Consider the following 12,558-nt stretch of genomic DNA (forward strand, 5'->3'; position numbering starts at 1 on the left):
TTTCAGGCTATGCCTATATCATAGCTTGTGCTAGAGAGGAAATGAGATTCTGCTTATAAAAATGCTCAGTGCGAGACCCGGCTCCCAGCAAAGGGCTCAGTTAGTTTTCAAAGGTCTGTGGGGTTGTGAGCACTTACTATTAAAGGTGTCTTATCTGTCAAGGTTCTTGAGCTCTGGCCTCTTGGAGGCAGTCTAGAAAATTAAAAAAAAAAGTTTCTTAATCTACTTTCATTAAGAAACTAAATATATGCTCTGTAGTGCTTTAAAAATTTTTTAAAAATTTTATTTATTTATTCATGAGAGACACAGAGAGAGGCAGAGACACAGACAGGGAGAAGCAGCCTCCCTGCGGGGAGCCTGAAGTCATGACCCCGGGATCATGACCTAAGCCAAAGGCAGATAGATGCTCAACCACTGAGCCCCTTGGGGATCCCTCTGTAGAGCTTTTAGGGGTATCATATAATAAACCTGAAGCAGTTGTAGGCAAGTGGATGAATCCCATAGGAGGGAGGGGTGGTTTTAACCTGCACTGCTGCAGGATGCCCTTAACATACATTGGTTTTTGTGTGTCGCATACTCTGGCCGGAGTCCACCTGTTCCTGTGGAAGGGGCAAGGGGAAAGCCACAACCCCACCTCACACACCTCATCCCTGACAATATGTAGGATCTTTCCTGGCCAAGATCTACTGTGATATATTTTGTGCAATCAGCATGATCCCTTACCAACTACTGATTCCAGAACCCCATGTGGGTTAAGGTTAAGGCTTCGCATTCATTGGGAATTATGGCAAAACAAAAAAAAAAAAATGGCATTTAAATCTATAAATAAAATCCAGAGCAGATAAAAGTTTTTGAAACTGTCCCTATTTTGGCACAAGCCAGACTGGTAAAAAGAGAAACAGGCTCTGGTAGTTGACTCTTAAGCTCTTTTATATCAGTGATTTAAAAAACATCGCCCTCTTATTGCTGCTGAGACAGGGACTCCCAGAAGTTTTATGGTCTGTAGAAAGCACCTCATATTAAAATTGGCAGACTGCCCTTCCAGCCTTCATTTTAGCGTCTGTTATGTGTGCATTATTCTCTGTTTCATTTGGCTTGACTTTGAAAAAGGCTTTTTTCGCATAGCTACAAGGGTAGTATGGCTTTGAGAGTTTTTTTTTTTTTTTTTTTTTTTTATAAAGAGGACTAAACTGAAAACACGCATAAAGCCTTAAAGTTTGAGATGATATAAATAGAACATTTGGGCATTCTTTGTAGTAATCTAAAAGTGAGCATGCACACTGGCAAAACTAGGCTTGACCAGAGTCTGCTGGGAGGGGAAAAAAAATCCATCCACAGATGCTGCCTTTCAGAAGTGATTCTTCCTTATGAATCACTGAACTCTACCTCTGAAAGTAATAACACATTATATGTTAACTAATTGAATTTAAATAAAATTAAATTTAAAAAAAAGAGATGCTATTCTCATCACGTTGTGTGGTTTCAGCCTGACAGTGTACATGCTGTTACTTTGTCTGGTGAGTCTGAGAGTGTCCTCAAAATATTGGTACCTGACATTATTTTTCTCTTTTTTCTCTACTTCAATTCAGCATGACTCAAGCCTTCTGTGTTCCCGTTATCTCCAGTACTGCAGAGCAGCCAATCTCTATCTTGATTTAAGAAACATCAAGAGAAACCATGACAGGTACATAAGTGGTTGATGTTTAAACCTAATGGAAATTCTGAAATATTTCCAGGTCCGGGGTTATTGCCTTGGATTTGCTTCATGATAATATAGCAATGAGGTTGGGGAACGGGTGGAGGATGGAAGACCTAGTCAGGCCACAGGGTGATCATTGCAAATTTGGGTTTGGGTCCATTGGGTTTCTGTACCATTCTACTACTTTCATGTATGCTTGAAACGTTCTATTATAATAGAGTTAAAATTATAATGACACACTGATTTTGGAAATTGGTAAACCACCTTAGTTCCATCCCATGTGCTTAAGTAGTGATGACATTTTTCAAACTCAGCTTAATTTTTGGTCATCCACCAGATTTAAGGAAGATTTTTTCCAGAGTGGCGAAATTGGAGGACACTGCACACTTGACACTCAGACGTTGCTGTCTGAAGGTCAGCGCAAAAGCCCTCTGCAGTCTTGGTAAGATTATTTTTTTTTATAAATATGTTTCTAAAATATTTGCTTTTGTTTCTGACACTTACAGACTTTGAAAGGGATTTTTTTTTTTTTAAGATTATATTGATTTATTCATGATAGACGTAGAGAGAAAGAGAGAGGCAGAGACACAGGCAGAGGGAGAAGCAGGCTCCATGCCGGGAGCCCGACGCGGGACTCAATCCCGGGACTCCAGGATTGTGCCCTGGGCCAAAGGCAGGCGCTAAACTGCTGAGCCACCCAGGGATCCCCTGAAAGGGATTTTTGAATGGAAAATGTTACTTCTTTTGTGGAGAATTTGGCTACAGAATGAATCTATCAGCTGTATATGAATTAAATATATGTTTATAAAATATTAGGAAGTATGATCTAGGATTTACTGATTACTAATGAAAGAAAAAAATCAAAAATGAATTTTTCTTAAGTCCTCATAATTTTACATGTGTTTGAGGAACACATTTTTTAAAGAAATACACATTTAGGGGTGCCTGGTTACTCGGTTAAATATCTGCCTTTGGCTTGGGTCATGATCTTAGGGTCTTGAGATCAAGCCCCCCGTTAGCTCCACTGGAACCCCAGGCTCCTCTTCAAAGTTGTAAACCCTACTTTGACTTTCAACACCTCTGATCAGCTTTTTGAACTTTATATAAATTGGGGGACGTATTTTGATTTTCAACATTTTTTTTCCTTTTCTTTTTTCGACATTTTTAATAGTAAACTAGTTCTGTGGTCTGACTTGTTATCTCTAGAAATTAAGAAATTAGGATATTTAAAAAAAACTTTTTTATTTTAAAATAATTTTAGACTTACAGAAGTTTAAAAATAATACAAGGAGTTGCTGTTGTAACCCTTCCCCCAGCTTCCTCTAATGATGACATCTTACGTAACCATAGCACAATGATCAAAACCAGGAAACTGACATTGGTACGGCATTATTAACTAAACACATTGGAATTTGACCAGTGTTTATATGCACTTTTAAAATTTTTTTATTTTTGATACATAATTCTATTTTTGATACATAATTCTATCACATGTCCAAGTGCATGCAACTCCTGCCACAATTAGGATACAGAACTGTTGTGTCATCAGAAAGAACATGCTATCCCTTTATTTGAAGCTGAGCACTCAATTCCAACCTGTGTGTCAGGTTTTCCACATACCACCAAGCAATTCTCCAACAGCTGAGTGTCCTACAATTCAACTCAGTTTTGCCACCATCTACCCAGAGACAGCATCAGATCCCACAGGTTAAGGGCTCAGTCCCAGAATTTGGACCCCAGTTGTAAGCCGAGGTGGTCACCTGTGCTTCCAACCAATTGGATGTAGATTGAGTTAGATTAATTTGCAAGCATGGCTCAAATAACTTTGAGACACATTTTACTTACTAGCCTACTGGTTTAATATAGAAGGATACAGCTCAGAGCCAACCAGATGGAAGAGATACATAGAACAAAGTATGGGGAAGGGATGCAGAGCTTCCGTGCCCTCTTCAGGCACCCCATTTCCCCCGTATCTCCATGTCTTCCCCAACCCAGAAGCCCTCTGAGCCTTCTCCTTTTCTTTTTCTTGTTTTGTTTTATCTTTTGGGTTTTTTTTAGGATTTTACTTATTTATTCATAAGAGACAGAGAGAAGCAGAGACATAGGTGGAGGGAGAAGCAGTCTCCCCGGGGTGAGCCTGATGCAGCACTTGATCCCAGGACCCCAGGACCATGACCTGAACCAAAGGAAGCCACTCAACCACTAAGCCACCCAAGTGCCATCCTTTCCAGTTTTTATGGAGGCTTCATTACATAGGCCAGTGATTGATTAAGTCGTTGGATATTGGCAATTGATTCCAGCCCATCTTTATTCCCCTATGGTGTGGGGGAAGAGTGAATGAACGCTCCAACCCTATCGTATCCCATGTTTTGTTCTCCTAGAAGCCAGCACCCAATCTTAGGGAGGTCTGAAAGTACCTCGGTAGCACCGTTCTGGCTTTTGTCACTTGGAAATTCCAAGGATTTTGGAACTCTGTGTAGAGGGAATGGGAATGAATACCAAATATGTATATACCATATTATAAATGACAATATCACAGGTCACATAGGATACTCTTATGTAATGTTCATTTTTTGAGGTCAAATATTCATGCTAATAAGTAAATTCTTCAGGATAATAATCTACTATACGTTTCTATGGCATTTGTATTCCACTATGCAGTATCTTCCCTAACTCATGTTAAAAATCAAAATTCAGGGGAGCTCTGGGTGGCTCAGTGGTTTAGCGCCTGCCTTTGGTCCAGGGTGTGACCCTGGAGTCCTGGGATTGAGTCCCACATCGGGCTCCCTGCATGGAGCCTGCTTCACCCTCTGCCTGTGTCTCTGCTTCTCTCTCTCTCTCTCTCTCTCTCTCTCTCTCTCTGTCTGACTTTCATGAATAAATAAAATCTTTAAAAAAATCAAAATTCAGCTGAGTAACTTTGAAATGTAGTTGGCTCTATTTAACGATTCATGAATTGGGCAGCATCCCATCTAGCAAAAAGAGAGGAGTTCCAAGGAGCTGTATAAAATGGAAGGTTTTTCTAGGCAGAAGGGGGCAGATCACCTCATTTCTATAGGGGGATAGACAGGGTCTGTGTGGCAGATGACCTCATTAGTGCTGAAAATTATAGACTGATTAAGAATACATTCGAAGAGAAGGTTGAAACTGTAATTAGGGTAGGCATTAAGCCTTGGTTTGGTGACATGGACTTAACACAAGTGACTCCATCTTGAGCCTTTTGTTTCTTTTTAACACTTAATAGAGTTTTAAAGTAGGAGTCCTCCATTCTAGTGGGCCTTTTGATTCTTAGTACATTTCGGTATCTGATTCCAAAAGGTTAGAAGTTCCCTAAGGTGTATTTATATTAGTTATTTATTGCCATGTAACAAATTACTCCAAAATATAACCTAGGGTATATTTTTATTTATTATCTGTTTGATAACAAATTACTACAAAATTTAACAGCTTAAGACAACACATTTTATGAGTTCATGAAGTTTCTGATGGTCAGGATTTGAAGGCAGCTTAGCTGCCTGGTTCTGGCCTATGATGTCTCATGAGGTTGAAGTTCAGCTATTGACAAGGGCTGTAGCTATCTCTAGGCTCAACTCGGCCTAGAGGTTCTGCTTCTAGGCTCACTCATGGTCTAAGTTTCAGTTTGTCTCTGTCTGTTGGCTAGAGGTGTCATCTTTTTGCCATGTGGGCCTCTCTTTTAGTGCTACCCATAGCATGGCAGCTGAGTTCCCTGAAAGAGAGGACCCAAGTGTGCCAACAAGAGACCAAACACATGCCCTAGGATGGAGGCTTTGGTCTTTGTATACCCAAATCTCAAAAATCACATACCATCATTTCTGCTATATTCTCTTCCTTAAAAGTGAATCACTAAGTCCAGCCCGAACTTAAGGGGAGGGCATTAATCTCTACCTCTTAAAGGGAGAAGTATCAAAGGATTTGTGGACATATTTTGAAGCCACTACAATATTTCAGCATGGTGCATATTTAAAAGGATTTATTTGAAAAAAAAAAAACAAAACAAAACAAAACAAAAAAAAAAAAGGATTTATTTGATATTAGTTTACATCAGTTGTGGTCTCAAAGGTGAAGGGTTACAAACAATCTTTGGGTTAACTCTAAATATCTCTTGGCACATGCTTGCGATTGTCTTCTTTTATAAGGAAGAAAACTGTGCCATGTGGTATCCAAAGATATTTTCTGAGAAAAAAGACTTTACTTTCTTCTGGGAAGCTTAGCTGTGTGCTGTCTTTCTGAGGCACTCAATAATTTTTGGAATGCCATCTGTCTCAGCATCCAAGAAGGCTATCACAAGATCACAGGACGCCTTTTTGAATCTTCCCACTTTACTGGTAGATTATTTAGCCAATTCAATGTGTAAATTTCTTCTTGTCTAGAAAATTCCCAGTTTATCTTGCACCTGAGGCTGAAATTTGAAGTCATTTTTGTTCTTTATATCAGCATTAAAATTTGTATCAAGTTATATAAGTATTAGTATGTTGGAGAAGTTCCACATCTTCGTAAGAGTATATACTAGAAAGAAAACCCCCATAATGAGCAGATCCTAAGTTACAGTGTTGCAGTCTGATGTTCAAGAGGACCCCTTTGAAACCATTTCCCAATTCATTATTCCAGGTTTGCTGAGCTGCAGAGCTATACTGAGCTCAACTTCAGGCCTATAGAAGATGCTAAATGTGACGTTGTTATTGAAAAACCAACCTACTTCATGAAACTGGATGCAGGTGAGAAGTTAAATGTGTCTGTTACTTATTTATTGGTGAATGAGGCTTTGTTCCTTTTTTGACATGTGTATGTAGTAATTTCCTGTGACTTTCTGGGAGTCTGTGGGACATAAGTAGTGGGTTTGGGTTTTGCTTTCTTCTCTGAAGAAGTGAGCTGGTTTGAACTTCCCATTATATAATACGTTTGGTATTTTAGAGGAAACCTGCACGTTTGTATCACATGACTCACTCAGAATCAAAAGATGAACGAAAAAGATACATGGACACCTTCTGGAACTAAATTTGCCCCATCTGATTTCTCTAATCACTTGATTTGTGTTGTGCTTCATTAGAAAAAATTTAAAAGTAAAAACTATGTGTATACTTGTGGGTAGAAAAGGAATGCCCACTGAGCTCTTCTGGCAAACTTTCTAAAACCGTTTCCCTGACTGAAGTGAACTTAAAATTCCTCTGGAAGTCAGTACTGCAGTATATACTTGGGGGGATAAAAAAGAAGTTAAATTTAGAATTATTTTCCCATTTCTACTTAGAGCTTCTGACTGTCAGCTTGCAAGTGCAGCTTTAACTCTGTGAACCAGTTGCCCTGGAGAGGGGAAATGTGGGCCAGGCCACATTCTGTGTCTCATTATGAGAGGTGAAGATAACTGCCACACTACATCAAAATGCACGAGAGGCTGGGCTTCCAGTGAAATACAGAGAGCTCTCTGTCACGAATGTTTCAGAATTACTATAATTTATTGATTATATCTTTAGTGTGCTCTGCCTCCTGAAACTGTAATTCTTATATAACAAAGTATTAGGTTCAGAAATCAGACAAGTTGAGGTTTTTGAACTAAGAGTGAGCAAGAATGCTGTGTTCAAGGTCCTGACTCATTTTTTAAATATGCAAATTAAAAAGGAGCCAAGCAAATGCTGTGATCTGCCTGCAAAAGAGGTAGATGCGTGGGAGTTGTTAAATGGGTTGTGGTACTCAAGCAGCTAAGTATGTAAAATGGGAATAATAGGTGAGTGTAGACCTGGGCTGTTTCTTTCCTTTATTCGAAATTCTACTTTTTTCTTCTTACACCCTCATCCCGTTTCCCTTTCCACATTGACTCTTAACCATGAGAGAATGAGGTTTAACAGAACACAGACTTATTTAGGGGCACATTTCTTGAGCACGGAACCTGCATTTTCTCCCTCCTTGAAAAATCCTTGTACCACTGAGCACCAGTCTGGGCTGCGTTCCTCAGTCCACGTTACGAACTTGCTGGATGACACGTGAGAGAGTGTGCTCACCCTGAAATAAGGATGTGTTGTCACAGAACTTTCTTTTTCTCATGAATTTGAAAATATGCTCTTTGCCAAATGGTTCTGAATGATTAAAGGAGTGTCTCCAAATATTCATCTGAGATACCAGTCTAAAAAGAATTTTCTTCCCTTTTTTCTTTCTGTTCCACTGAGGTGTAATTGACCTGCAGCCCTGTATAACTTGAAGGTGTATACAGCATAATGACCTGACTTACAGAAACTGAGAATGTTTTACTCTTATTTTCAGGCGTAGAACATTCTTACTCACTGTGGGAGTGAAGTCAGAATATGTTGTGATTTCTGCTTTTGAGAGTCACTGTTTTTCATTCAGTCAACATTTTCTGTCTTTCAAGTACATGTTTCACATTGTCAGTTCTTGAAATTTCATGCCACTTAGATATACATATTGCCAGGTTGGACGCTGGGTCCTGCATACTTAGGTCAAAAGAGTGCATGTTTGGTTTCTTTAGACTGACGGACTTACCAACTTAGAAGTAGTTGCACCCACACTCCCCTTGCCCCTGTTTGAGCCAGCAGGATCCAGGTCGTCTTCATTATGGTTTCACTGTGTGCCATGCACGGGGCCGGGTGCTTTTAGGTGCAGTACATGATCTTTGGATGTCTCCTAACAAAGCTGGCACCTAAGTTAAGGATTGCCTCTTTCCGGTAGAGAAGCTAAAGCTTAAGCACTTTACCAACTCATCTGAGAATGTTGCTCATGAATGGCTGAGCTGGATTCAGCCCGGTGCTTCTGATTCCAAGGTTCATGCTCTTTCAATTAGAACATGAGACACTGAGCCCTTTTAAATGATACTTGGCTAATATTTTCCTTAGAAGCAATGCTGTAAACAGTGGTGAAAAAATGGAAAACAAAAGACAGGAATGAAAAATACCAAAATGTTAATAGGGCCATCAGTGTCAATACTTCTATGATAAATAGATATTGCTTAATTGATTTTTAAAAATAAGTGATCATAAAAAATAAAATCAGCATTCATGGTCTTATAGTTCTCCATTTTGAGCTAAATAAACTTCTGTTATTTTAGTTGTTGTTGTAATTTACTGATCACTTGTTGCTTAGTGTATATGCGAAAAAGCAGGTCTGTAAGTCAGGTCATTATGCTGTATACACCTTCAAGTTATACAGGGCTGTGGGTCTTTTTATTTTTTTAAAGATTTTATTTATTAGAGAGAGAGGGAGAGCCACAAGCAAGGGGGGGCAGAAGGAGAGAGAAGCAGACTCCCCACTGAGCAGAGAGCCCGATGAGGGACTCCATGCCAGGACCCTGGGATCATTTCTTAAGCCAAAGACAGATGCTTAAGTGACTGAGCCACCCAGGCCCCCCTGCATTCCTGATTTCTAAATAGCCAATTTTACAGTGAATTTTTGAACATACTCTTAATTGAGGACTACCTGAATACAGATCCTTTTGTGTATGGAAAAACTCTTATTTTTTTCTCCCAATTATTTTCAGCTTAAAGTCTATCACCCTGTAAATAGCTGGGGTAGAATAAAAATTGTTGAATCCTTTGCTCTTTGGGGTTAATTAATATAGTTTTTTTTTCCAATACTAGGCGTTAACATGTATCACCACTTCTGTGATTTTGTCAATCTTTATATTACGCAGCACGTTAATAATTCATTCAGCACAGATGTATACATCGTGATGTGGGACACCGTAAGTAAGAATGCGCTCTCTGCTTCAGCTTTTTCTTTGCCTGGCTCAGTAACTGTGTAGCTCTGATGTGGTGAAATGGAATTTTCTATGACACCCGCATTGGAATATATACACATCTACATAAATGTGCAGATGGGTGTGAACATATATCTGCATGTACATGTCCGCATACTTATAGGCAGGTACCTTTGCCTGTATATAACTTTGTTCTTTGAATTTTTAAAAAGACTTGTATTTATTTATTTGAGAGAGAGCGAGAGAGCACAAGTGGGGGGAGCGGCAGAAGGGGAAGGAGAAGCAAGCTCCCTGCTGAGCGGGGAGCCCCATGTTATGTGGAGCTTGATCCCAGGACCAGGGATGGTGACCTGAGCCAAAAGCAGATGTTTAACTGAACCACCGAGGCACCCCTGTTTTTTGAATTTTAGAATGAAACAGTGGAAGATTACTTTTCCCCTTTGGGAAGGCAGAGGTCCAGAGACCTATGCTCAGTGTTCTTCTGAGACACACGTGTGAAGGCTTCATTTGCTTACCCTCTCTGACCACCCACCTGACCCCCATGGGGAGAGCTTGCCTCTGTTTTACAGTGTGGCTTCCTGTAATTGCCATTCACCTTTGCTTGATTGTAGAGCTCCCCTTTGCTACTTGCTCGGTGACAATGCTGTGTGTATCAGCTCACTAACAAGGGTGAGTCTTAGGCATAAGCATAAAGACATGTATGTCCTGAATTATACCTGCTGTTTGCTTAGTTGTTTTTAGCACAGACTGTTCTCTTTTTTTTTTTCTTTGCTGCCCTTTTCCCTGTTTCTTCCCATATCCTGCTCCACCTGCCAAGGTAACTCCTAAAGTTGCCCCAATTTCCTCAATTGTGAAATGGGACAATTCTGGTATCTAGATCAGTGTCTTCTTGAGGACAAACCGTAGAGTTTATAACCAGTCATAGTGCTGGCACATAGCACATGTACTTTGTTTTTTTTTTTTTTTTAAAGATTTTATTTATTTATTCATGATAGTTACACAGAGAGAGACAGAGAGGCAGAGACACAGGTAGAGGGAGAAGCAGGCTCCATGCAGGGAGCCCGACGTGGGATTCGATCCTGGGTCTCCAGGATCGTGCCCCAGGCCAAAGGCAGGCGCCAAACCGCTGCGCCACCCAGGGATCCCGCACATGTACTTTGTATGTTGACTGTGACAATGACAATGATAGGGAGAACAAGTGGTTTATGATGTACGTGGCAGGCTGCCTCAACTGTAAAGTTGGAACAGCCACTAGAGATCATCTAAAGTTCAGCTAGACATACCAACTCACAAGTTGCTTGGCCTATCGTTCTTGCAGGGGGACCACAGCTTGCTGGCAGGGCAGCTTCAGGCATTTCCTCTGAAGAGCACAGCTCAGATGTGAGGGGCTGGGAACCACCTGGGGCAGGTACCGGCATCTCATGCCCCACAGGGACCAATATCTCCTGCACACCAGCCAAACTGGCCGAGGCCCCAGGATCCCCATACCATATTGCAAGTTCCAAAAGTCATTGTACCTTTCCCCAGTCCAGATGCAACGTACCCATCAAGCCTCTTTTTAAATCACAAGTAGTGGGGCACCTCAGTGGTTCAGCTGGTTAAGCATCTGCTTTTGGCTCAGGTTATGATTCCCGGGTCTTGGGATCGAGTCCCACATCGGGCTCCTTGCTCAGCTGGGAGCCTGCTTCTCCTTCTGCCTGCCATGTGTGCTCTCTCTGTGTCAGATAAATATATAAAATATTAAAATAAACAAATCACAAGTAGTGTTTTACCTAAAAAGACAGTTGACACGTGTCGTCTTTATTTCCGGGGAACAGGAAATGAGAGCCAGTTACCTGAGGGTCACCTTCTTGTGCAGAAGGGGAAATGGCTTCATCAGTGTCTTTTTTTTCGCAGACAGGAGGCTCATAGTAGAGCTGCATAGAAAGGTTTTCTTTATCACAGCTCCATGGACCCAAAGTCCCATGAGAACTGGTTAATAATTCTTGGCCTGTTAACGTTCTCTTTTGATTTTTTTTCTTTGCAAGGATTTATATTTCCCTCTCATGGGCCAATGTGGCTACCAACATAGTTTCCATTCTTGAAAATGTTTTTTGAGCAGAGGGCACAGCATTTCCTTTCTCCTCCTCTCTCTGTAGAAATGCTTCCAGGCTGCCATCACTAGCTATCAGAAGCACTGAATGATTAACTCGGAATGGTTGAGATAACTGGTGTTATCTCATTTAATGCTTACAGCGCTCTGTGAAGTAGGGTTTTTATTTGAGGAAGCTGAGGCTGAGCCACAGGCAGGTGTTCTGAGAGGATACCGTAAGGGCTCCAAGTCAGGCAGCCAGGCCCCAGTCCTGTGCCCTGAAACCACTGTGCTCTGTCCCCTCCCTCTAGTTCCCTGCAGATCAGATTAAGTTGATGGAAAGCTTTTTAGACACTTTTCCAGAAGCTTCCTTATCTCTTGTTGCATGTTTTGCCATGTCTTCCTCAAGCAGATTGAGTTAAACTGAGCCAACTTATACAACCCTCCCCTTCTCTGCACCTGCTGGGAGGGCATAGATCACACGTCCAGCCACCGTGAAGTCCCAGGTTACTCAGTTAACTGAGTGCATGATGTTAGGGCAGTCTGACCATGCTAGGCAGGCACAGACAGGCCAGATTTAGCCACGCACAGTTGCCACCCTGCTATTACGTCCCTCCTTTGGTATTCTCTGTGCAGACCCTTCAAACCTGTGTACTTGGGCACAGAGGTCTTTACTAGATGCTCAGTCAGGTTCTTGGGACAAGTAAGTCTGCCAAGTAGCTCCAGAATTGAGGCCCACAGGACACGGTAGGTTGGATGAGGACAGCATTAAGGTGTCGTGTGGCTTCACTTTTTTCTCTTGCTGGTAAGGCTTTGGATGAAGTGACACTGCAGCCCCTAGGAAGATAGTGATGCAAACCTCCCCCCCGTGAATGCTGTAGCCTCCAAGCCAGGGTTGAGCAGCGTGCCTGGGAGAAGAACAAGCGGTGGCTGTGGTCACTGTCCACATCTTAGTGACATTTTATAAACAGTCCTCTCAAGGAAACATAGTGGGCCTTCCCTCTCATCCTCTCCAGTCTTAGCATTTTGGCCTCTCCTCAGGCACATGGCTTCCTTGGTGAGCTGGGC

General features: G+C 41.4%; 1 protein-coding gene across 6 annotated transcripts in view; it reads left to right on the forward strand.

The window, feature by feature from the left end:
* Positions 1-12,558, forward strand: part of EOGT (EGF domain specific O-linked N-acetylglucosamine transferase) — a 36,314-nt gene that overhangs the window by 6,589 nt on the left and 17,167 nt on the right. For all 6 annotated transcript variants that reach the window (XM_077858108.1, XM_077858106.1, XM_077858109.1 and 3 more), the window contains 4 exons: positions 1,590-1,684; positions 2,037-2,141; positions 6,329-6,435; positions 9,301-9,404. In XM_077858108.1, the coding sequence (XP_077714234.1) occupies positions 1,590-1,684; positions 2,037-2,141; positions 6,329-6,435; positions 9,301-9,404 (411 nt within the window). The remainder of the gene's footprint in view (positions 1-1,589; positions 1,685-2,036; positions 2,142-6,328; positions 6,436-9,300; positions 9,405-12,558) is intronic.

This window comes from Canis aureus, chromosome 19 (genome assembly GCF_053574225.1).
Source record: "Canis aureus isolate CA01 chromosome 19, VMU_Caureus_v.1.0, whole genome shotgun sequence".
In the NCBI taxonomy this organism is placed as follows: domain Eukaryota; kingdom Metazoa; phylum Chordata; class Mammalia; order Carnivora; family Canidae; genus Canis; species Canis aureus.